This window comes from Mirounga leonina, unplaced genomic scaffold (genome assembly GCF_011800145.1).
Source record: "Mirounga leonina isolate KUSES-001 unplaced genomic scaffold, KU_Mleo_1.0 Mir_177, whole genome shotgun sequence".
NCBI lineage: Eukaryota > Metazoa > Chordata > Mammalia > Carnivora > Phocidae > Mirounga > Mirounga leonina.
The window spans coordinates 5,791,103-5,813,340 of NW_023270459.1; the positions used below are offsets into that span (position 1 = coordinate 5,791,103).

Here is a 22,238-nt window from a genome sequence, read left to right on the forward strand (position 1 = left end):
TGAGCCCCTTGTTGGCCCTGGTGGGGCCCAGGCTGGGTACCAGGGTCTGGCTCTGTCTGGGTCACAGGTGGAAGGACAGGAGGTGAAATCGGTAAGTGCATCTCGAGGCTCAGTCCTGGTGCCAAACACTGTGTCCAGGACCTGAGATGTTTGTGGACATCACGGGGTGGGGTGGGAGGTGGACGACGCTGCACAGAGGGGCCTGAGGGGCTGAGTCCTGGCCGCATCTGGGGTTTGTGGGCGGGGGGCTGGCAGCAGGCTGGTCCAGGAGAGTCCTTTGTGACCCCTTCCCCTCCCAGTGTTCCTGTCTGAGTGGCCAAGGGCCACGTGGGGAATCCCTGAGCCTCACTGTTGTCCCCGACACTGGGCCCTGGTTCTGGGCCGGGAGCACGCTCGAGCCATCACTGTGCTCCCAGAATGCCTAGCACAGCCCCGGACACGTGTGACCGCCCAGAAAATGTGGAATGGATGCATGCTGATGGCCTCCCAGCCTCACGACTGGTCTTCCCTGCTGTGGAAATGCCATCACATTTCTCCCCTTCGCTAAGCGCATCAGCCTTCGGCGCCACCCTGAGCCCCTCCCATCGGTTACCTCCCACCTCGGTTCACCCCTGGGGACCCCATTAGGCCAGCAACACTGGCTGCCAATTCCAGGAGAGCCCAGCCCCTGAGAAATGATGGCGAGCCCTTGTCCCCATGTCATTAATTCTCTTGTGACCGAGGCCTTTCCCCTGGGGTGGGCATGGGGCTGGGGTGACTGATTGCACCTGCTTGGCCTATGAGGACTTTGGCCAGTGGGAGGTGTTGACAGTGTTTCCCAAGTGAAATGCCACATGGAGATTAATGACCCCTGGGCGGTGGGCTCTGGGTGCGCGAGGGCCGAGCCACGCTGGGCAGGGCCTGCGGGCCTGCAGACCCCCTGCTCCCCCCAAGCCCCTTGATGGAGCAGGGCTGTGGGTTCTCCTCCTTCACCCCAGTTCCCAGGATCTCCCAGAAATGGTTGCCTCAGCCTCATGCCTGAAACCTCAAACACAAATAATTTTCAATTTGCCTGGGAGTTTCAATCGTACAATCCAATGTTAAATAATAGATTATGTGCCTCGGGGAAAGAAACAGGATTTTAAGAAGAAGAAATAAATAAAAGGAAAAGTAAAATTCAGCACATGGGCTTGCAGAGTAAGAATGTAGCTTCCCCTCCTGGCCTGCGTTTGCCCGCCCTGTCTGCCCTGCCCCTTCCCTTCTCTGGTCTGTGGGAGTCTGTGGGAGTCTCCCCGCGAGGAGGTTCCAGGCGTCAGCAGCCCAGGGTTCCTCCCGTCACTCCCGGCTCCCAGGCTCTGCACCCCATGGAGAGGCCTGACTTGTAGCCCTGGCAACCGCCACCGACCCAGGCAGGCAGGCTGACTCCCACCCTCAGGCACACATGGGCTGTCCCAGGCGACAGGCATCTGATTGGGTTGGGAGCCAACATGGGTGTAGGATGATGGTGTCTTCAGACCCCCCGCGGAGCCTGAAGAGGGTATGTCTGTAGCACGTGACTTGTCTACAAGTTCTGGAACTAAGGTCATCTCTGTCCGGTGACCTTTCCCTCTGTCTGTCCTGGCCAGCCACGGACCCCCACCCCTGGCCACGGTCTGCCCTTGTTGCTACAGGAAGCCGCATTGTCTGCAAGCTCACAGACTCCCCACCCCCGCCCTCCCTGTGCCCGGCAGCACTTCCTTGTCTGCTCTAGATCCCTTGGGCCACCATCTGTCTGTCCCCTTCCCTCCACCCACAATACATGTCTAGGAGATCCCAGCTCTGACCGCCATGCCGCAGGAAAAGCAGGACGGCACGTTGGGGGACTCCAGGGCCAAACTGCCCGGGGCTTGAGTACCGCAACATCCTCTTAACAGCTGTGTGAGCTTGGGCAAATTACTAAACCTCTCTGTGTCTGTTCCCTCATCTGTGAAAATGAAGAGGCTAATGATAGTATCTGTCCTACAGGTTTGTGGTGAGGATTAAATAATTAAATATATACACAATGCTCAGAACAGTCCCTGGTAAACCAGTGAATACCACGATCATTTATTTTTGCTTCAGGAGCCCAGGCAGGAGATGTTAAGATGAAGGCACTGGAGAAGGAGGGGAACACACGGTCTCAGGACTTGGGGGCAGAGACAATGAGTGTGAAGGGGGAAGTCCAGGCCGATCCAGGGATGGGGTGCTGAGACGGGAAGCCTGGGCAGGGGAGACTATAGGGGCAAAATTCAAGGCTCTGACGGATGGACGGGCCCTTATACCTGCTGATGGAGGTGAGGGCTAGGCTGCTGGTGGCAGGGGTCTGCAGGGCAGGGACTGTGAGGGTGTGAGACCGCTGAGCTCATTCAGGGAGTGTGTAGACAGTGTCTGTGGAATTCAGAAGGTGGGGTAGTTGAAGACATGGAAGCGAGCTGCTTCCACGTTGCAGTGGGGGAACCTGGGGGGTACTGGAAGGCAGCAGGTTCAAGTGTCAAAGGCCAGTGAAGGCAAGCGGCAGGAGGGGAAAGAAACAGGGCAAGAGCTGGGGGGGATGTGGGGCTATGGCTTTTTTGTTTTCAAAGATGGGGTGCTGACAGGGAAGCCCGATGACCCAGGGAAGGAGGGGTGAGTGCGTCAGCGATGTCTCCGTAGGGGAGACAAAGGGCTTGGGGTCCCAGAGTGTGTGGAGGGCTGGCTCTGAAAGGGCAGGGAGGAGAGATGGGCAGAAGGAGGGGAAGGACGCCTCGGTGGCTCAGGTGGTGAAGCGGCTGCCTTCAGCTCAGGTCATGATCCCGAGGTCCTGGGATCGAGCCCCCTGTCGGGCTCCCTGCTCAGTGGGGAGTCTGCTTCTCCCTCTCCCTCTGCTGCTCCCCCTGCTTGGCTCTCACTCTCTCTCAAATAAATAAAATCTTAAAAAAGGAGCAGAAATAAATATGATGGAAGACAGCAAGAACCTTTCCGCTCCTTCCCTTCGACCTCGCCACAGGGAGAGGCCCACCATTAGCTGTGCGCCTTTCTGTGTGTGTCTGCCTGTGTGTGGACGTGTGTCTGTGTCCATGTGCACCTGGGTCTGTGTGTGCGTGCAGCTGTGCGTGCACAAGCACATGTGTGTATCTGCATGTGTGTTTGCATCTGTGTCTGTGTCTGAGTGTGTATTCGTGAGGATGGGTCTGTGTGGGTCTGTGTGGGGAGCACGTCTGCGTAAGTGTGTCATGTACATGCGTGTTGAGGTCATAGAAGGCCCGAGGTCACCCCCATGGGGAACGGGGGACAGACACAGCAGGTCGTTAATGGCCCCGTGAGGTTTGTGACCATTTCCTCCTGCAGTGGGGGATGGGCGCTTGGCTGGCTTGGGGTTTGCCAGGGCGATGAGACGGAGCAGTGTTCAAGGTCGGCAGGCAGGTCAGGATCCTCCCGCAAGTCTGAGCCTGCCGCCAAAACCCGGAGTGGAGCCAGCAGGGGTGCTGGACACGGGGCCCTCCCACGCTCTGTGTCCTCCCTGTGTCTGCACTTTGGCGACAACCCGGGGACCTGCCTGCCCCATTAGGCCCACGTGAGGAGGCGGGGGAGTGGGGTGGGGTGCGGGTGGGGACTCGGCCTCTTTTCCTGCTTGGAGTTAGGGCCGGTGGGTCCTTTGGAGCGGGCATATTGGGAATGACTTTTGGGCCTGCCTAGAGATATCTGGAGAGGCAGGACCTCCATGACTCCACGGAGGGGGAAAGGGCAGAAGACCGGCTGACTCCGGGGGCCAGGCTGGGGACCCGGTCTCCCGTGCGGCTGGGGATCCGCCACCCCGCCTGCGGCTGCACACTCGAGGAGTGTTGCTGCCACCTCGTGGGCCGGCCGGGGAAAGCCTGGGCCCTGCTCAAGAGCGAGGACTTGGCGCCCCCTGGTGGCCGAGTGCCGCCTTTGCCAGCGGAGACCGGCGCCCGCCCAGCGCCCGCCCAGCGCCCTCCAGGCCCGCCCAGCGCCCGCCCAGCGCCCTCCAGGCCCGCCCAGCGCCCTCCAGGCCCGCCCAGCGCCCGCCCAGCGCCCTCCAGGCCCGCCCAGCGCCCACCCAGCGCCCGCCCAGTGCCCGCCCAGTGCCCGCCCGGCGCCACACAGATGTGGAGGGGGCGGGGCGGAGACGACACGTAGGGAGGGGTCCCAGCCCCACTTCCCCGGGTGGGATCCCAGCTCCAGGTGCTGTCGCTGTGCAGCTCTGGGCTTCAGTCTCCTCACCTGTAGGGCGAGGCACACGGTCAGCACTGCTGGGAGGGGTCTCTCAGGCATTTACCGGGGAGGCCAGCACAGCGTGGCCCACCATGGCGCTTGATTCAGGCTGGCAGACCCTAAGCCCCATGGTTTGGAACTACTCACGTCTGACCTCTGACCCCTGACCCTTGCCACTTGCCCTAGGTTTCATGTGCTTTGGGGAGCAGCCCCGCCCCCTACTCTCTCCCCCTTCCCTTCAGGAGGCAGGCGCAGAGGTGAGGGAGGGGCCAGGAGCGTCTGTTCCCAAGTGGTCCCAGCCCAGCCAGACTCCGGGATACCGTCTGCGGCCACCTCATAGCTGAGACTACCCTTCTGAGCAGCATGAGTCAGGGTACAGCACCAGCCTCACCTCCAAGCCAGGCCAGGCCGACAGGACGGATCAGAGCTCAGGGCTTTCCCATGCTCTCCTCGCCTCCCCCTGCCTCTTCCTTCAACCGCCCCAGCCCTGTGGCAGGAGCAGCCGGGGCTAACACACTGTTTCCTCTCCCCTACCAGGTGAGGCTCCTCTCAGGCTACCCCAGGGTACCTGTTTATTCTTCATGCAGCATCATTGTATCATCAGCATGGGTCCCCAGAGATGGGCCCTGTTCAGACCCAGACTACCTGCCCCCAGCTCCTGGAGACGACCTGCTCCATCCTGGGGCCCGAGGTCTTCCTGAGTCCCCAGTGCCCAGCTCTGGGTGGGGTGGTGGGGAGCTACCAGGAGGCAATCCCCTTGATCAGCCATGGGTGTTCCCCAGAGAGGAAAGGCCCAGGAGGAGATGGGGGGAGTGAGAGCAGACCACCTCCTGGCCTCGGGGTTCTCCTGGGACTCCCAACCCCACCAATAGGCTCAACCTGGAGGATGAAGTTGGCAAATGGGCCCTGCCTGGGAGGGGAAGTGGGTGCTGGAAGCCTGTCTCTCGGTCTAGGGCCTGACCACATCTGTCCTGGGCCCCTGTGTGTGTGGCTGGTGGGACAAGGGGAGAAGGAGAGTTTGGCCATGTGTCTGAGGCCAGAGACCACCAGGCTGGACTTGACATCTCACCTCCCCCGGGCACTCCAGGGCTTCTGAGGCTCATAGGCCCCAGTGGAAACCCCAGATTTTGGGGATGAGAAGGACTGGCAGGGACTTCACTGTGGGCTGCCCCAGACAGGCCCCCATTTGGAGGACGCAGCTGGGGAAGGGCACTGGGGATTGGAGTTATTTCCCCAACTTCACGGGCCTGCTTGACCCCTGGGAAGAGCCTGGGGCCCTCCAGACTATACCCACAAAATGGTGAGCAGATGAAAAGGGGCAGAGATGGGTCAGGGAGGGCGCAGCACAAGATGGTTCCAGAGAGGAAGGAGGACTGTCCGCGGTACCCTCCCCCACCCCGACACATACACACGCTCACGCATGGTACATACCACCTTCACCCCAGACACTGACACCCGGCAGATGCCTACCACTCACACACACACACACGCACACCCAGGCACACGCACACTCACATGTGCACACACGCACGCATGCGGTGGGAGGGTGGTCCCATGGCAATCCAAACTGGGTCCAAGCAGCAGCAGTGGGTGAAGGGGCCCCACAGGCTGCCTAAGCTGGGCTTCCAGGTGTCCCCCTGGCTGATGGGATGACATGGTGACACCCGGCCTCAGGCTTCCCCAGATGCGTCCCTGCCCGGAGACACTAGTTGTGCATGGAGGCTTCCCTCTCACTGCGAGCACTGCAGCCTAGGTGCACCTGTTCCTGGGCCGGGTCCCTCCCTGCCTCCTCTCAGACCGACCTGGCCTTGGAGCGTCCACACCCAAGAGCCCCTCGGGCCCTGGCCACAGCCTCCTTCCCGTCCCTCGGAGTTCCCTCCTGCCAGATGGCCAGGCCACTCCAGCTGGAACCCAGGGAAGGGGGGCCCTCACCCTGCTTGCGGTTCCTGGATGCCCGTGACCCCAAGCAGGTGGGAGGTGGCCTCGTTCGTTGTCCCACCTTCATATGTTTCCGGAGCCCATGGCGGAGGCAGAAAGGGCGATGGAGTGGCACACACGCCAGCATGAGGCTGGCTGGGAGCCAGCGGCATGGCCACCTTGGGACCAGCAGGGTCTCCGCCAACATGTGGGGACAGACTGAGAGCAGTCTCCTGGGGAGATCCGCAGAGGGGCCCACAGAAAGATACAGAAGGGCATGCAGCAGACACAGGCCGGTGGAGAGAGGAGGCCTGAAAGCAGGCAGACAGACAGACCTTTAGAAACAGGCAGCACTGGGTGCCTGGGTGGCTCAGTTGGTTAAGCGACTGCCTTCGGCTCAGGTCATGATCCTGGAGTCCCAGGATCGAGTCCCACATCGGGCTCCTTGCTCAGCGAGGAGTCTGCTTCTCCCTCTGACCCTCCCCCCCTCATGCTCTCTCTCTCATTCTCTCTCTCTCAAATAAATTAAAAAAAAAAAAAGAAAGAAAAGAAACAGGCAGCACTTTCCATTACAAACGGGACCCGACAGAGTCACAGCCTCAGCCCCACTCAAAGCTCCAACACACTGTCTCTGGGACCTTTCACAGAACCACCTTGGCTTTGGACAATTTCAGAGCCATTACTGCGCGGGAAAAGGTACACTGTTGGAGAGGTTCCCCCTACGGGCTTCTCTTCCTCCTCCCCCAAGGGTGGGCAGTCCTGAAAGCTTTAAGGTGGTCTGGTCAGGTGAATGGAGCCAGGGCTCAAGGCCAGGGGCGGGGGTCTGGAGATGACAGCTTCGAGAGAAAGCCACGCTGAGAGAGGGGGAGAGCATCGTTCCCCACCCGGAAATGCCACACCCACTGAGACCCCTGTGCTGTGCCCCATGGATCCCCACATGGCAGCTTGCCCAGGGAGCTCTGGCAGATCCTCAGAGGGCCCCTGGCAAAGTGACTAACAGGAAGGGACCCCATTGGGCCTCCACAGGGACAGGTGGAGCTTCTCCTTTCGGGATAAATGGGCCGGTACTGAGACCAGAGGCCCCAGGTGACCGAGTGCTGGCCCCAGGAGCCTGAGCCACGGGTGCTGCAGCCCCTGGGTCCTCCGCTCCCCCTCCCACGTAGGCCGCTCCCCCTCCCACGTAGGCCGCTCCCCCCCTTTCCTGCAGCCGGACCTGCAGAGGCCTGGCTCAGGCCATCCTGGGGAGGGAGAAAGAGCCCCCACAGCAGAGGGAAGGGACCATGTGTTCCCATTCCAACACAAAGGGTAGACACTGCTACTCTGGAAACCATGTGCTTTATTTGGAACCTCCTTCCGAGGGAACCTCCCCCCTGGGTCATAGAAAAGCTGCAAACCATGTGGTTTGGTACAAGGCAATGGCGAAGGGACGGCAGGAAGTCCCTCACCGCTGGGGCCCTCGTCTTCTGGGCCTCAGAATTCCCTGGTCATCCTGACCCTTAGCTGAGCTGGGTGTCTGCAGCTGGGACTCCTGGGGTCCTGCTCAACCCCCAGCATCTTCCTCAGCTGAAGAGTGAGGAAGTGGGGATGGGACAAGGGCCAGAGGCCCCCATCCAAGGCCCGGGCCTCTGTCCCCCACATAGGGCCAGCGGCACTGAGCAGTCACGGCTCCTCCTGTCCCCGGGGCGTGGGCCGCCCCTGCGGACAGGTGCGGGTGCGTGGGGCTGGGCTGCCCGTGGCCGGCTGCCCCCCCCCTCCCCCGCCGTCAGTACAGGTCCGCAAAGGGCTTGGAGTAGTTGAACATCAGGTAGTCCATGTAGTAGAAGTCGTAGGTGCGCTGCCGCTGCAGGGCCGAGAGCTGGGTGAAGTACTGGTGGGCGATGTGCGCCGTCGTCCGCGCCTCCTGCGAGTGCCGGTCTTTGAACCGGGGGAAGGTCAGGTTCCGCGGCGCCCGGATGAGGCTCAGGAAGAAGTTGGCGTCGTCCTCCATGCTCTCGAACTTGCCCACGAAGTCATAGTCGATGAGGCAGGGGCTGCAGAGCCGGCTGACGTGGTCCCAGTGGATGTCCATGCCCACGGGCCGGCGCACGTCCAGCAGGTACTGGACGAACTCGGGGAAGCGCACGCCGGAGCCCGTCCGCAGGGCCTCCCGGGAGGCGTTGGCCCGGTACCGGGCCAGGATGGCCTTGCCGAACACGGGGTGGTAGTAGCTATTGGGATGCTCGAACTTGTCGCGGAAGGCGGAGACCAGCCTCTCGAAGGGCTCGCGGACGAAGAGCAGCTTGGTGTAGGTGCTGAGGCGGTGAAGGATGCCCTGGCGGTCGAAGGCGTCCAGCCGCTTCAGGGCGCTGCCGTAGTGCACCGTGTCGTGCTGGATGTCGGCGGTGGCCGAGGCCAGCCCCGCCAGCACCATGAGCACCCGCTTCCAGTTGGAGCAGCCTGCCTTGGGCACCTCGCAGTACAGGACGCGGTGGCGGTCCTCCACGAAGATGCGGGACACGTGGCGGGGGGTGACCGCCCTGCGGCTGCTGCTGGCCCGGTACTTGGCACACGCTTCCTGCATCACCCGCTTGCGCTCCTGCTGGCTGTGGTGCAGGGTGACCCAGTGGCCGTCGGGGGCCCAGGGTGCCGGCCGCGCCAAGGCGCCGGCCGAGCCGTTGGCCTGGATGGCTGTCGCAGCCGGCATTTTCTTGATAAGCAGCCGCCGGCGGCGCTGCCGGGGCCGGAGCCGGGTCCCCACGTTTAGCTGGGCTTGAGGCCGGTGGGGCGCCAGCAGGCGGGAGCCCCTCGGGGCCCGGCCGGACAAGTCTCTGGGGACCTTTTCCGTAGGTGCCTTCAAGTCACCATCCTGGGAACTGCCTGGTGGGAGGTCCTGGGGCAAGAAGAGAAATGGTTATGCGGGGGGGGGGCAGGACAGTTATCAGCGGGGCACTGAGGGTCACACAGGTCAGGCCCTCACTACGGCCGGGGTCCCTGCCCCCTCTGTGGCCTGAGATTTTTTTTCCGGGTGAGGGAGAAGGAGACCAGCTGACCCTGTGGGATGGGACCCCTCTGGCCTGAGCCCAGGTCCAGTCCCCGAAGGCCCCCACCCCTCGCCGGCCATGGTCTTGAGGCCAGAGGTGCAAGGGCCTTTTGAGCCACGAGATGGCGCAGGCCTCCCAGGAACCTCCGCGTGGCGCGGGACAGGGCAGGGAGCTGGCGGCCCAGGAGGCTGGCTCAGATTTACCGCATCTATTAGCACAAGTCCAAAGCCGCCAGCTAACAGGAAGGGGACATTCATGGTTCCAAAGCCCTGGGCTTTGTTCCCGGGGCTCCTGGGAAGGACCGGGCATGTTTTTCTTTCCAAGAATGGATTCGACATGAGCTCCAGAGTTTCTTCCTTGCCCTCCCCAACTCTCCCCAGGCGGCCGGTGCAGAGATTTATGACTCTCAGAACTCACGTTGTAGGGCTGCTGCGGCCTGATGCTGAACTTTATTCCTGAAAAGCAGAGAGGACAGTATTAGTGACAGAAGTACCACGTGGCTCCCAAGGACCTGCTCACGGGCTCTGGACGGTTGGGCCCCCGGGCTGGAGGGCACTTGGGTTGGGCTCAGTTCAGGGAGGCACGGCTCAGTGTGAGTGCCCCTCCACCGCCCTACCCATCTGGAAAATGGGAGTGCAGCAAGATGTGGTCCCACTGGTTCCCAGCTGATGATGGCTTCTCAGTGTCTCACCTCCTGATACGACCTGGAAGGTCTCGAAAGGTGGCCACCTGCTCCATGGAAGAGCCGGGAACCCCACAGCACCGCCCCTCGCCCCCATGCAACCTCGCTGTCATTAAGTCACGGGGAAAGGACCCTCGGAAAGCTCTGTCCATCCTCTCTCTATGGCCCGTTGGCTCAGCCCTTGCTCTAACCGATGTGGACTTTCTGTGCTCGGAATACAACACACTCACACCCACACTTTCGCACGCACAGGCCTGGGAGTGGAACACACTCCTTCCCTTGGACTGGGGTCTCCCTACTTGCTCTGGGAAGTCCCCTAACCTAAGCACCTACTTTGAGATTTTGGCCAACTCAGCTGGCACTGGGACTCTGGCGTGAGCTGGCCACCTCCTGCTCACCCCGGTCCCCTGCAAAGGCCTAAGCAGAGCCCAGGCACAGAGTGACTGTCCGGCAAGCACTTGTCACTGGAGATGGAGACAGATCAGTGCATTGCTGACCACACGCCACGATGTTCCCTCTTCCCCCCAAGGAGGCCCTTTAGCTAGGCTGGGGCCGAAGTCACCCAGGATAACAAGCTCTGGGAAGTGAACCTTCGGCTGGATGGGAGGATTCTGCTTCATACTCTGGTTGGTCTTGGGGGAGGTCCTAGTAAAACAAGACGATTTCCTTTGGGGGAACCTATTTAGGAGTTCTGGCCTCCTTCCCCCATCCCTGCCTGGCCACTGAGGCACCAGAGGCTCTTCCTGCTCTGGTGCCTGTAAGTGGCTGCTTCTACTCTGAGGCTTTGTTGAAAGCACCGTCACAATCAGCACCAGCTACCCTTTAAAGAGAAGGCTTGAACTTCCAGTTGGCAGGACGGGGCACACCTGGCCAAGTTCTGGCTGTTCTGGGCTGTGTGCGTGAGATGTTCTGGTGGCCCAGCCTGTCCCCTGCTGTCTAAGTGTACTTAGGCATAGGTCCAGTGGCAGGAACCCAGGTGGTGAGAGGACATCCAGTCCCTGACCCCGGGGGCCCTGGCAATTTCTCCACGAGGTCGTTTTACAGGTTCAGCCGTTGCTGTGACCCTGGCCTCATACTGATCAGTCTGAGGATGTGCCTATACATCTCCTTCACTCTCCAGCTAGTGAGGAGGTGGGGATGCAAGGTCAGCCCTGGGATGGAAAGCCTACATTCCCTGAACCTCCTGGGAACTTCTTCGAGTTCCAAAAGTGAAGCAAAAGTGGAACTTGGGCACGTTGCATCTTTCTTCTGTTGCAGTATTTTTCTTGGATCCCTTTGGGCTGGGAACAGGGGTGTGCCCTTCTCCGGGCAGAGGACAGAGTGTCCATAACTTCCTGGGCATTCCCAAGCTTACGGGCAATATGTGTGTACATATGGAGGAACTCTGAAACAAGGCTTCCAGACTCTTCCACGGAGACTGAGGGGAAGCTCCATGTAGAACCGGCTGCCCCCCTCAGGGTATGGGGTGCAGACAGTGGGTACTTTGCCTGAGAGAGGAGTCTCTTAGAATGGAGCCCCTCACCAGGGTCCCCCTCTCAGCCCAGAGCTTACTTCCTTCCTGCTGGCCACCCCTCCCCTGCTCTGCCTCATCCCTGCATGAGCTTTTTGAGCCCATTTCTTTCTGGCATGTGAGGGTTTCCTCCTGCAGCCAGTCATCACAGATCCCTTCAGCAGAAGGGACCCGCTGCACACTCAGTTTTCCCTCCACACTGCTGGGTTTCCTTAATTATTTTCTTCTGGTGATGGCAGCTGGCTCTGCTAAATCACCTCTCCTCCTCAGAGTCTCAGATACAGGAATTTACTCTGCTTGTCAATCCTGTCAACTTGTCAAGGTACGGTGGTGCTTATTTATATTCATTTTCTGGAGCAAATGAGTCATGCCAGATTTGGCCAAGAGTGGGACTCAGGAGCCACTCACAAAAGGCACCCTGCCAGCCAGTGGAGCTGGGTGAGGATGTGCTTAGGGAGATGTCAAGCCCTACAGCTGTGACCTCTTGGCACTGTCCTCACAGCCTGGAGGGTGGTGGGCCGTGGGGCCTGTCCTTTTTTTATCTGTGCAGACTGGACAGAAGGATGCTGAGCCTCAAGAGGTTTTCCAGGTTGGTCCACTTAAAGGCTGGAGAGAACATTCCTGATGGACAGAGCCTGGGGCTCAGGGCATCTCTGACCTCTTGGCCACTTTTACCCAATAAAGCCAACCTGGCTGCAACTGCCCCCTTTGAAAAGAAAAAGTCTTGTGGAAAACCCAACAACAGACCTTAGGTGGAGCCTGAATGTGCCACAGGCTGTACGTTCTCGGCCTTTAAACTTATTATAGCTCATTTGGCAAAGAATTGACCCTATCCCATATGCCATTTTGGAATAAAGACAGAAACTTAATGAAGGAAATGTAACATGCTCCCCCCCTTGCCAGGGGCCCACTGTCCCTACTTTTTCTGTGGAGGAAGCTACTCCTCGATGCACTGCTTGGATAAAAGCCAAAGCAAAGCCCACCCCTAGCTCTGAGCAAGTGAAGGTCTGCAGCCTTGGGTGCCTTGAGGACGGGGTCTGCGTATGCCCAGTGGGCTGCACTTCAGCACTCTGGACAGCTCTGTGGAGTGACGGGGAAAGACACCAAAGGGCCCCCACCTCTGCGTCACACATGAGGACATAGGACCACCAGGAGCCACCAGAATTGGTACCATGGTGGGGGGACTTATGGGGCGGCGGGGACTCGGCTTCAATATAACCACCACCAGCCCCTCCCAAGCCCTCAGATGAATGCGCAACCTAGATAGAAACAGTGGGCTTGCTGAACAACATAAACCACACCCCCTAGCCTCCTTTTCCATCCAATGGCACCAATGCCACCACACGTCTCTGCTGCCTCCCACCCCCCTTCCCTGCGACAGGGGAATCCCAAGGCAAGTCATGTACATGCTCCATGTTCGGCGTCTGAGTTACCTGTCTTCTCCTTTCAACATAATGTTAACAATCTGTAAGGGAGCTCCATCCCCTGCACGACAAGAAAAAAACAACCGCTTTCTCTTTCTGGACAGATGACATTTGCAGAGTGGTTGAAACACATGCTGTATGATAAGAGTGAGCATTGGTGAGAATAAACAAGGCGTCAGTTATTGGGACTGCCAAGTGGGCGCCACACTGTGAACTCTTCATTGGCTCAGGGTTTTCTTCAGAGTGTTTGGCTGAAAAGCTTACTGGTTACCTGCCAAGGGGAGGAAAAGGCTGATGATGGTGTATGTGACCAGTTTCTTTCTTTTTTTTTTTTTTTCATAAATACGGAAAACTGACACATCACCTTTATTTTTTTTTAAAGATTTTAATCTATTCATTTGAGAGAGAGAGAGAGAGAGAGTGAGAGCACAAGCAGAGGGGAAGGGCAAAGGGAGAGGGAGAAGCAGACACCCCACTGAGCAGGGAGCCTGACCCTAAGCTCGATCCCAGGACCCTGGGGCCATGACCTGAGCTGAAGGCAGATGCCCAACCAACTGAGCCACCCAGGCACCCCTCTTTTTTTTTTTTTTTAAGATTTATTTATTTGCAAGAAAGGGAGAAAGAGAGAGCGAGCGAGTGTGCGTGAGTTGGGGGAGGGGCAGAGGGAGAAGGAGAGAGAATCCCCAAGCAGACTCCCCACTGAGCGTTGAGCCTGACTCAGGGCTCAATCCCAGGACCCCTGAGATCATGACCTGAGCCGAAATCAAGAGTCAGACACGGGCGCTTGGGTGGCTCAGTTGGTTAGGCGACTGCCTTCGGCTCAGGTCATGATCCTGGAGTCCCTGGATCGAGTCCCGCATCGGGCTCCCTGCTCGTCAGGGAGTCTGCTTCTCCCTCTGACCCTCCCCGCTCTCATGTGCTCTCTCTCTCTCATTCTCTCTGTCTCAAATAAATAAATAAAATCTTAAAAAAAAAAAGAGTCAGACACAACCGACTGAGCCCCCCAGGAGTCCCTGCGTGGCCAGTTTCTTATAATTAGGCTGTGCAGCCTGAGTCTGGGGCAGAACTGTGGACGGGGCTTCAGAGGCACATGGGCTGTTGGGGAGAGGGTTGCTGCCTACTCCTCTCCAAGTCACAGGAGAGAGACCTGCTGGGTTCAACTCAAAAGCCCCCATCGTTGATGCCCAGGACCCTCTGAGGGTCAGGCTGTGTAGACTGGCGACACTGACATGGGTCAAAAACAGGACCCAAGTTCCTAGAAAGGGCTGGAAGTTGCCACATGAGCCCTTGGTTGACCATGTTTGAGGAGTGTGACTGCGCTTCTGGCTGCTCAAATCCCAGCCCCAGGCCCTGATCATGGAGAGAGGGTCCTGCTGCTCTGAACACTGTGGCCTGGAGGCAGGTAGGACGGTCCTGAAGGAGTCGGACCCGCAAAGGGAAACAGATGGCAGAGAACGGAAGGGGCCAACATGGGTCATGAGGCATGGGTGTGAGCCCACAGTCCCTGCTCTGTGCAGTTTCAGCTTGTGGTTCTTGGATCCCCAGAGCTACCCCCAACTGCGTTTCCTTGGCTCCTTTTCCATGTCCTGGATCTTCTGGTGGCTGAGCCTGCGTGACCACAACCATCTGTGCTGTCTCCCCACATGTCCACTAATGCTGCCCATCAGGCCAGGAAACTTCCAGGGGTTTCAGGCTGGCCTGAGCGGGGAAGACACTGAAAATGAGGCCCCCACTGCATCTTGGTGTCCACCACGTATGAGATACAAAGTTTTGGTCCTAGCCAGATTCCCTGGCAGGTGCATCTGGTGGATGAGCAGCCTTGCCCTGTTCTGCTATGTCACGTCCTCCTTAGAAAGAAGCAGCTCCTGAGCCTCACGTATGGTCCAGGGGGCAGCCTGAACGGCCGGGTGGTGTTCGGGTCCTCACACAGTGCTGGTGAGCCGCAAGGTGGGAAGCGTGGATGCCGGCAGGAGAAACGCAGCCAGGAGGGTGTGCTGCTTGCTGGGGTCAGGGGAGGAAGCCCCGAGGGAACGCCCAGGCCCCACTCCACAGGAAGCATGGAAGGGTTCTGAAGGAGGGGCTCCACGACTAGGATCCACAAATGGGGGGAGGGGGAAGGGGGAATTTATTTTAAGGAATCGGCTCATGTGGAAGGCTGGCAAATCCAAAACCTGCTGGACCGGTCAGCAGGTTGGAGATGCAGGGAAGAGTCGACGTTGCAGGTTGAGGCTGAGGGCCCACCTAGAGGCCGAATTCCTTCCTCCTTGGAGGACCTCAGGCTTTTCTCTGACACATTATGGGTGATCTGCCTTTCTCAAAGCTTACGGACTTAAATACTGATCACCTCTAAAAACATGCCTTCACAGTAACATCTGGATTGGTATCTGGCCAAACATCTGGGCACGATAGCTCGGTCAAGTCGACACAAAATTCACCATCGCCAGGGGTATACTGACTTCTTAAGGCTTGCAGTCAGAAGGTACCACAAAGCTGGTATTTGAAGTCATTAAAATAACCAACATTTATCCTCTCACAGTTCTGGAGGCTGTGTCTGGAATGAAAGCCGTGTACCCACCACAGCTTCTAGTTCTAGCTTCTGGCAGCCCCAGACGTTCCCTGCTTGTGACCACTGAGGCCTAGCCTCTGTTCCCCTCTTCACATGGCTGTCCTCCCTTGTGGGCCTTTTCTTCTTCTTCCAAGGACACCAGCCATTTCGCGCTAGGACCCACCCAAATGACCTCATCCAGACTTGATGACATCAGCAAAGGATCTATAAGGTCACGGTCATTGGTCCCAGGGGTGGGGACTTCCAACATAATTTGGGTGAGGGGACACAGTTCAACCCATAACACGGCGGCGGCGGTGGGTGGGTGGTGGTAGTAATGTGACTTCAGAGCACTCTGGAGGCAGGGCCAGGAACAGCCTGGAAGAGGTAAGAAAGTATTTCCCCAACTGGGCTGGGTGATCTGATCAGTAGTGAAAGATCGTGTTAGTTCTCGATGTTCTGGGGCAGGGACCATGTCTCGTCTGAGTCAGACAGTCTGGCAACGTGCCTGGCACACAGCAGGAGCTCAATAAATGCTCTTGAAAAGGCTGATGCTGCCTAGACGGAGAGCTGCCCCTGGAAGTGAGGATGGGCATGGGCTTCTCCCAGCAGGGGTGGACCCAGGGTCCCGGCTGGAGCCTGCCAGCCCCCAGAGGAGCTTCTCCAGCTCAGCCTGGCATCTGCGGAAGGGTCCGTGTGTCTGGGCAGCAGCTGCCAGCCGAGTGGCAAGATGCAGACGGGAACTGCCTGGGCTGAGGGGCCTGTCCACCCCCACCCAGGTGGTGCGGTCAGATCTACGATGCACTGGCTGCCTCCCATTGCCACCGTGGGGCACCAGGACGGGGCCTGTGGCCTCCATGTGGCCACACCTGCCCTGGCTCTTCTCCCACCAGCTCAGGCTCTGCCCTTTTGAGGGGCAAACCCCCCCCCCACCCCGCTGCACCCATCGGCCTCTGATGCCTCATCGTGAGCTGCTCCCTTCCTCTGGGCAGGTTGTTAATTTATGCAGATGAGATGCAAAACTGAAGTTTAAACACACTCAGCAATTAGCGGGCAGCCTGGACTCCAGGCACAGAATTCAGATGGAAGGAGCCTCACCAAAGGGTCTTAAATTCTCACTTGTGATGGCAGGAAAATCCAACTCATTAAATTCCCTGCTCGGGCTCATAAATGGCCTGGAGACCAGCCATAGCCACACCTTGCCCACCTGCTGTCCCAGGCCCAGGGGACAGCCTGTGCGGGTGGGCTCAGAGACAACCAAACTCATGGTGCGGTGACACAGTAGCCGCTGATCTTTGGCCCAGACCAGAGCAGGGGCTTTCCCTCCCTTCGCCTGGAGACTCCTCTCTGAGTAACAGCTTTTAACGAGGGGTCCTATATTTTTATTTATTTTTTATTTATTTTTAAAGATTTTATTTATTTATTTGAGAGAGAGAATGAGAGAGAGCACATGAGCAGGGGGAGGGTCAGAGGGAGAAGCAGACCCTTTGCTGAGCAGGGAGCCCGATGCGGGACTCGATCCTGGGACTCCAGGATCATGACCTGAGCCGAAGGCAGTCGCGTAACCAACTGAGCCACCCAGGCACCCCGAGGGGTCCTATATTTTAAAAGAAACGAGAGCAAGAGCATAGCTGTGTGACCCTGGACAAATCCCTTGACTTCAGCGAACCTTAGTTCCCTCATCTGTAAAACGGGATAAAAAGACTCATCTTGCAGGTCCATAAATGTTCAAATGAAACATGCAGTGCTTGGCACAGAGAGAGCCCATGGGAGCGAAGCTGCGGGCTCCCCGAGTTCCTACCCCCGGGTCACCTTCGAAGCGGCTGAGTCTCTCTGAGCCCAGCTCCTGCACCAGCTCGGGGACTCTGGGACCTGTCTGCAGAGGAGGGAAGCGGGAATCTTCCCGTCTCGGGCTGATGGGCTCCTGACGGCTCTGACCACTACTTGTTTTGTTTAGCGATTCCATTCCCTCGCCTCCGTGATTAGGATCCACGATTCAACGGGGTAGTTCCCTGTCAGCTCAGCCTTGGCTGTGAATTCCCTTGCAGCTGTCAGAGTGGAGCGCTGGAGCTGCCTGTCAGTCAGCCAGCCAGCCGGTTAGCCGGTCTGCAAACCCAACAGCTGTCCTCCTGCTCCACGCCCCCCATCTGCCCATCACTTGGGGGGTGGGATGTCCCTGCGCATCCCCCCTGGCCCCCCAGTATGCCCGCCTATGCACAAGGGAGGGGGTGCCCAGCTCCTGCTGCAAAGCTCTCCTCTGTCAGAGCCTGGGGGTGATTCCTACCATGTTTGGGGGGTTGTGGGGCCCCCGCACACACGTGCCATGCACTGCACTGTACCTCCAAGTGTGCATGTCACATGGAACCGATGTGGTACACCATGCATACCAAGGGGAGGCATCACCCTACTTCTCTGTGCCTGCATCCTGCCACGTGACGTGGCATGCGTGCTCTGGGTGGGGAGCGTGTGTGTTCATGCCGGTACCCAGTTTCAGAGAGCACACGGCACATGGCTTAAAGCGGGTCATGCCTTTCCTCCCTTCATGTGTTCTTTCAGTGTGTCGGCAGCAAGACCAGACAGCAGAACTCAGTCGTGATGGCCAACGGCGTCTGTCCATTCACTCACAGATGGAGCACGTGCGTGTGCCCGGCACCATCTTACACACTGGTGACAGTGTCTTGGCCGTGAGCGGGACAGTCATGGCCCCTGCCCTCGTGGAGCTTACAGTCTAGCGGGGAATTGAGGCGCTGGACAGTAATTCCATGTTCCGCAGCAGACAGCGTGGGGTAGGGATGGCAGCAAGCCCAGGGCACTAGGGGAGGTCTCCCCAAGGTAGCGACCGCTAATTGGCACGTGGGGGTAATGAGGGCATTCCTGGCAGAAGGTGGTGGCCTTATGGGATGAAGGGACATGGAGACTGAAGGGTTTCAAGAAATGGTGGGACCACTGAGGCCGGCGGGGGGCAGCAAGTAAGGGGCCCTCTGGTCCTGACAGACACCTGATCTTATCTCCTAAGGCCCAAGGGAAGTCTACAAAGGCTTTGAGCTGGGAGCTATTTTGAATTTAAGGACCACTCTGACACGAAGAGCTGAAGACAGAAACAGAAAGGCCGGTCGGTCAGGGGTGGCTGCCACTGTCCAGGGAGGAGAGGTCTGAGGCCCGGGCGCAGCTGCTGATGGGGGAATGCGGAGGAAGACGTGAAGACGATTTCAGGAAGAATCAACAGGGCGGTGTGCTGGTGGATGTTTAACACCACTGATGGGAAACGGGGTTGGGTCCTCGTGGGCTGCTACCAGCCAGTTCCTGCATTGCCACTGGGCCAATACCACTTGGGGACTGACTGGGAGCAGGGTAAGGGAGATTGTGGTTTCTGGCTTGAGCCGTGGGATGCTGGTGCCATGTCCTGGGAAAGGGAGCAGATCCTCACTGAGTCTGAGATGCCGATGGGTCTCCGAGTGTAGACGTCCAGAGGGCAGATGGAGGATGCGGGAGAAGGGGATGAGCTGGGGCAGACATATGTGTGTGCAGAAGCACGGTCCACGGCCCGTGGCTGTCTAGGGCCCACTGAGGGGGGAGGACTGGCCCTTCTCAGAGGAGAGGAAGCAGGCCAGTGGCAGCCAATCACCTGCAGCCCCGGCAGCGGGCCTGGCCTGAGTCTGCCTTTGTCCAGAGCCCACAGGGAGCCCCCGCTCAGGCTCTGGGCTGCTGTGGCCGAGTCAAATGGGACTCCTCCTATTTGGCCATCAGAGGCCTAATTTGGCCTAAGTATTGGTGAATTCCTACTATAGGTTTCCAAGAAATAAAACACGAGCGGGTCATGCTGGAGCCTGAGGCTGAGGTGGCCCCAGTGGGGGGTAGCCTGTTTGCAGGGAAAGAGCCAGCAACACCGCCTGGCCCGGCCCCATGATAGTCAGGCCATCAGAAGCCGCTGGTGGGGTAGCCACATGAGTGTGGTGGCCCAGGCACAAGATAACGATCGGTCCAGCTCCAGCTGGCTTCAGGATGTGTCGTTCCGGCTGGGGTGTCAATTACTGAGCTGGCCTGTGGCTGTCAGACCCGTCCCACCTGCTGCTTTCCATACCCCGAGAGCCACAAAAGTAAATCGATTCCAGCCGATGCTTCTTTCAAGCACTCCAGTCCCCAGCAGCTCTGTTCCTGTGGCCAGAGATGCTCTGTCCTCAGGGAGGCCCTCCAGGCCCCCCCCCGGGGAGGCAGGCTCCTGGAGGTGGGACTGCAAAGGGGCTGCCCAGGGGCTCTGGGGTGGATGTGCCGATCCTTGGAAGAGCGCCCCAGAGGCCGCGTACGGGTGGTCACCACTGTCCACGGATTGTACCCAGAGGGGCCCCGAGACTGGGCAGCAAGCCCTCCCTCCCCGCCTGGCTTGAGCTCTGTGCACAGGCAGCTGCAGCCCCAGGCTCTCCTCCAGCACCACAGAGATCTCTGAATGGCAACTGCATTTCAGGGGTCATCCCGCGTGCCCCTGAGCAGAACGGAGCCTCTAGCGAATCACAGATTGCGAGGGGAGGCCTGCGGGTGCTTGGAGAACCCGGGAGCCCCTGCCACAGGTCTGGGTAGCTGCAGTCCACATCGGAGAGGAGAGGGGACTCCCGGCCCCTTGGACGTCAAGTCAGATCCAGGCAAGGACCGGGCCACCAGCAGCTCAGGAAGCCTCTGGCCAGCTTCTCTGAGGGGTAAGGCCTGGAGTACAGCGTTAATCTTTGCCTTGCTGGATGCTGACTGTGGGGACACCACTGTCCCTGGACATCTAGCCAACACCCACCTCCACTCCCTTCTGGCTTGCCAGCCCTTGGCTCTGCCCAGCCCGGTGCCCTGGGATTTGGACAGCAGAGGGCCACAGTGGGCTGGCTGTGGCCTGACCACAGCACCCCCAGGCCATCCTGGGGAGGAAACATCCTCTCCTCTCACTGCCCCACCACAGTGGGCTGGGCTGAGTTCCATATCCGCATCACACACTCACTCAAAGACTCACAGATCCTGTGCACCGAGCCCCACACACCCCCCTCCCCACCCCCGCCAGAGGGGCCCGGCGGCTGTATATTCAAAGGTCCTTCTGGAGTCAAGTGGGAAAGGAAGGGCAAAACTGGGTAGGGTTCTTACATCCTAATGCAGGTGAGGGATGGGGCGCCTAAGCTCAGTCAGCGCAGGGAGAGGAGAAAGGGAAGGAGGGCTGCAGGGCTTGGTGAGTCGGGGTGTGAGGGGGAGGGCAGGAAAATGTCTTTGCCCCCACATGCTGTCAGAGGGAGGTCCAGGCGGACAGAGGGGCTGATAGAGGACAAAGACCCAGCCCTGAGTTAGGCCACATGGACCCAGAGACACAAGACTTGGGTAAGGCTTGCAGGGAGAAGCTCTCAGCTGGAGACGGTGCAGAGTGTGGGTAGAAACTGTCCAGACACAAGCCATGCATCCCAGCCCTGCGACTTCCGACATCCTTGAAACATGCAGCCAACATAACGCCGCATAACAACACCCTCATTAGCTCCGAGCACAGGAATATGAAGTAGAACTAAACCCTGGAAATGTCATCCGGAATTTTCACAATTGTCATGTGCACTGAGAATTTGCCAAAGTCTTTAAGGCGATCCCTCAGCCGAGACCCTCAGTCCCCTCCCCTCTCCAGCATTTTGGGGATGCCTCCTTAACTATGAGAGGCACCATGTGTCGGGAGCCCGATGCTGTTTGCCAGGGCAGGGTGGGGGTGCAGGGTTCCCGGAAGGCACTCTCTGAGGTCCCTGAACCTCCCCTTCAAGCTCAGCAGGTGTCTTCTGGAAATTAGACCCTCCGGTCTCGCATATAGAATATGGTCCCGTGTAATGGCTGCTCCCAAGTGGTGGGGGTCTCTGTCCAAGGAGAGCTGAAGACAGTTCTGAGCTGTTTCCCTGCTTCCTTTGAAGTCCGACCAGCGGCAGGTCTCAGGACGACGCGAGCCATCACGGGCACAGACAGCCCCACCCGGCTGCGTGCTTCTCCTGCGGAATTAAGACTCCCGTCTGGATTCCCGGGCGTGTGTTTGGGGCATCTCTTTGCGGTTGTGAATATGCTATTCCAAGAAACAAAAGCAGCTCGGCGTGTGCCTTTGGCTTGCCGCACCTGTGTGTGGTGCAGACGCGGAGCTGCCCGTGGAGGTGTGTATGGGGCCGGCCTCTCTAGAATGAATGATTCGCTAGCCGGGTGAGGGCTGCTCAGCCCACCGAGGCATCTTCTGCAGGATTAAGTGTCATTCCTTCTAATGACTTGATTTATGTCTGGAGGTTTACAGCTCCAAACAAAATATTGTGATGATGGCCATAAATCACGCCGGGATGCTTACAACGGCAACGAGCTTGTTTTCTGCTTGTTGGGGAGGTGGTTACAGAGTGAGGGGTGCTGTGTAATGACACGTGTGGAGCAGGGAGAGCACAGGACACATGGGGGTGTGGGCGGTGGGCAGCGTGAACACGATGCAGCAGGTTTTGAATGCCTGAGGCTTTTTGCGAGCATTTGTGGTTGGAGATGGCAGGGATTTGGGAAGCGCTGGCAATGCACAGGAAGGGCACTATCCTGGGTGCTGGGGATGGCACATGGGGGGGTGGACCTCCTGGGAACGGTATTTCCAGCTTTCAACCACTGTCTGCCCTGCTGCACCCCTAATTAAGAGCGCAAGCTCAGGGCAAGGAATGCTCCCGAGGATTACACCTTTCCTCTGTGCTCGGGACAGCTTCTGGAATATACTGAGGCCATTTTCCAGTCGGCAGCCCTGTCCTGGGTGGGGAGAGACCTGGACTGTCCAGGTGAGGGCAGCTCTGCCGGGCTGAGCTCCTCAGGTGAATGAGGACCCACCTGGCTGTAGACAGGTGCCCCTGGGCTGGCATCTCTCACTCTGATGATCATCAGCACAGAGTGAACCCTTTCCGCCGAGACCTTGCCCAGCTGA

At 58.8% G+C, this 22,238-nt stretch overlaps 1 protein-coding gene across 1 annotated transcript in view; it reads right to left on the reverse strand.

The window, feature by feature from the left end:
• Positions 1–7,888: 7,888 nt before the first annotated feature.
• The window catches only part of CHST8 (carbohydrate sulfotransferase 8), a 65,515-nt gene continuing 51,165 nt past the window's right edge, over positions 7,889–22,238 (reverse strand). Inside the window, exons 2-3 of the mRNA XM_035023496.1 lie at positions 9,564–9,601; positions 7,889–8,995 (exon numbers count right to left, since the gene is read on the reverse strand). Of these exons, the coding sequence (XP_034879387.1) occupies positions 7,889–8,995; positions 9,564–9,601 (1,145 nt within the window). The remainder of the gene's footprint in view (positions 8,996–9,563; positions 9,602–22,238) is intronic.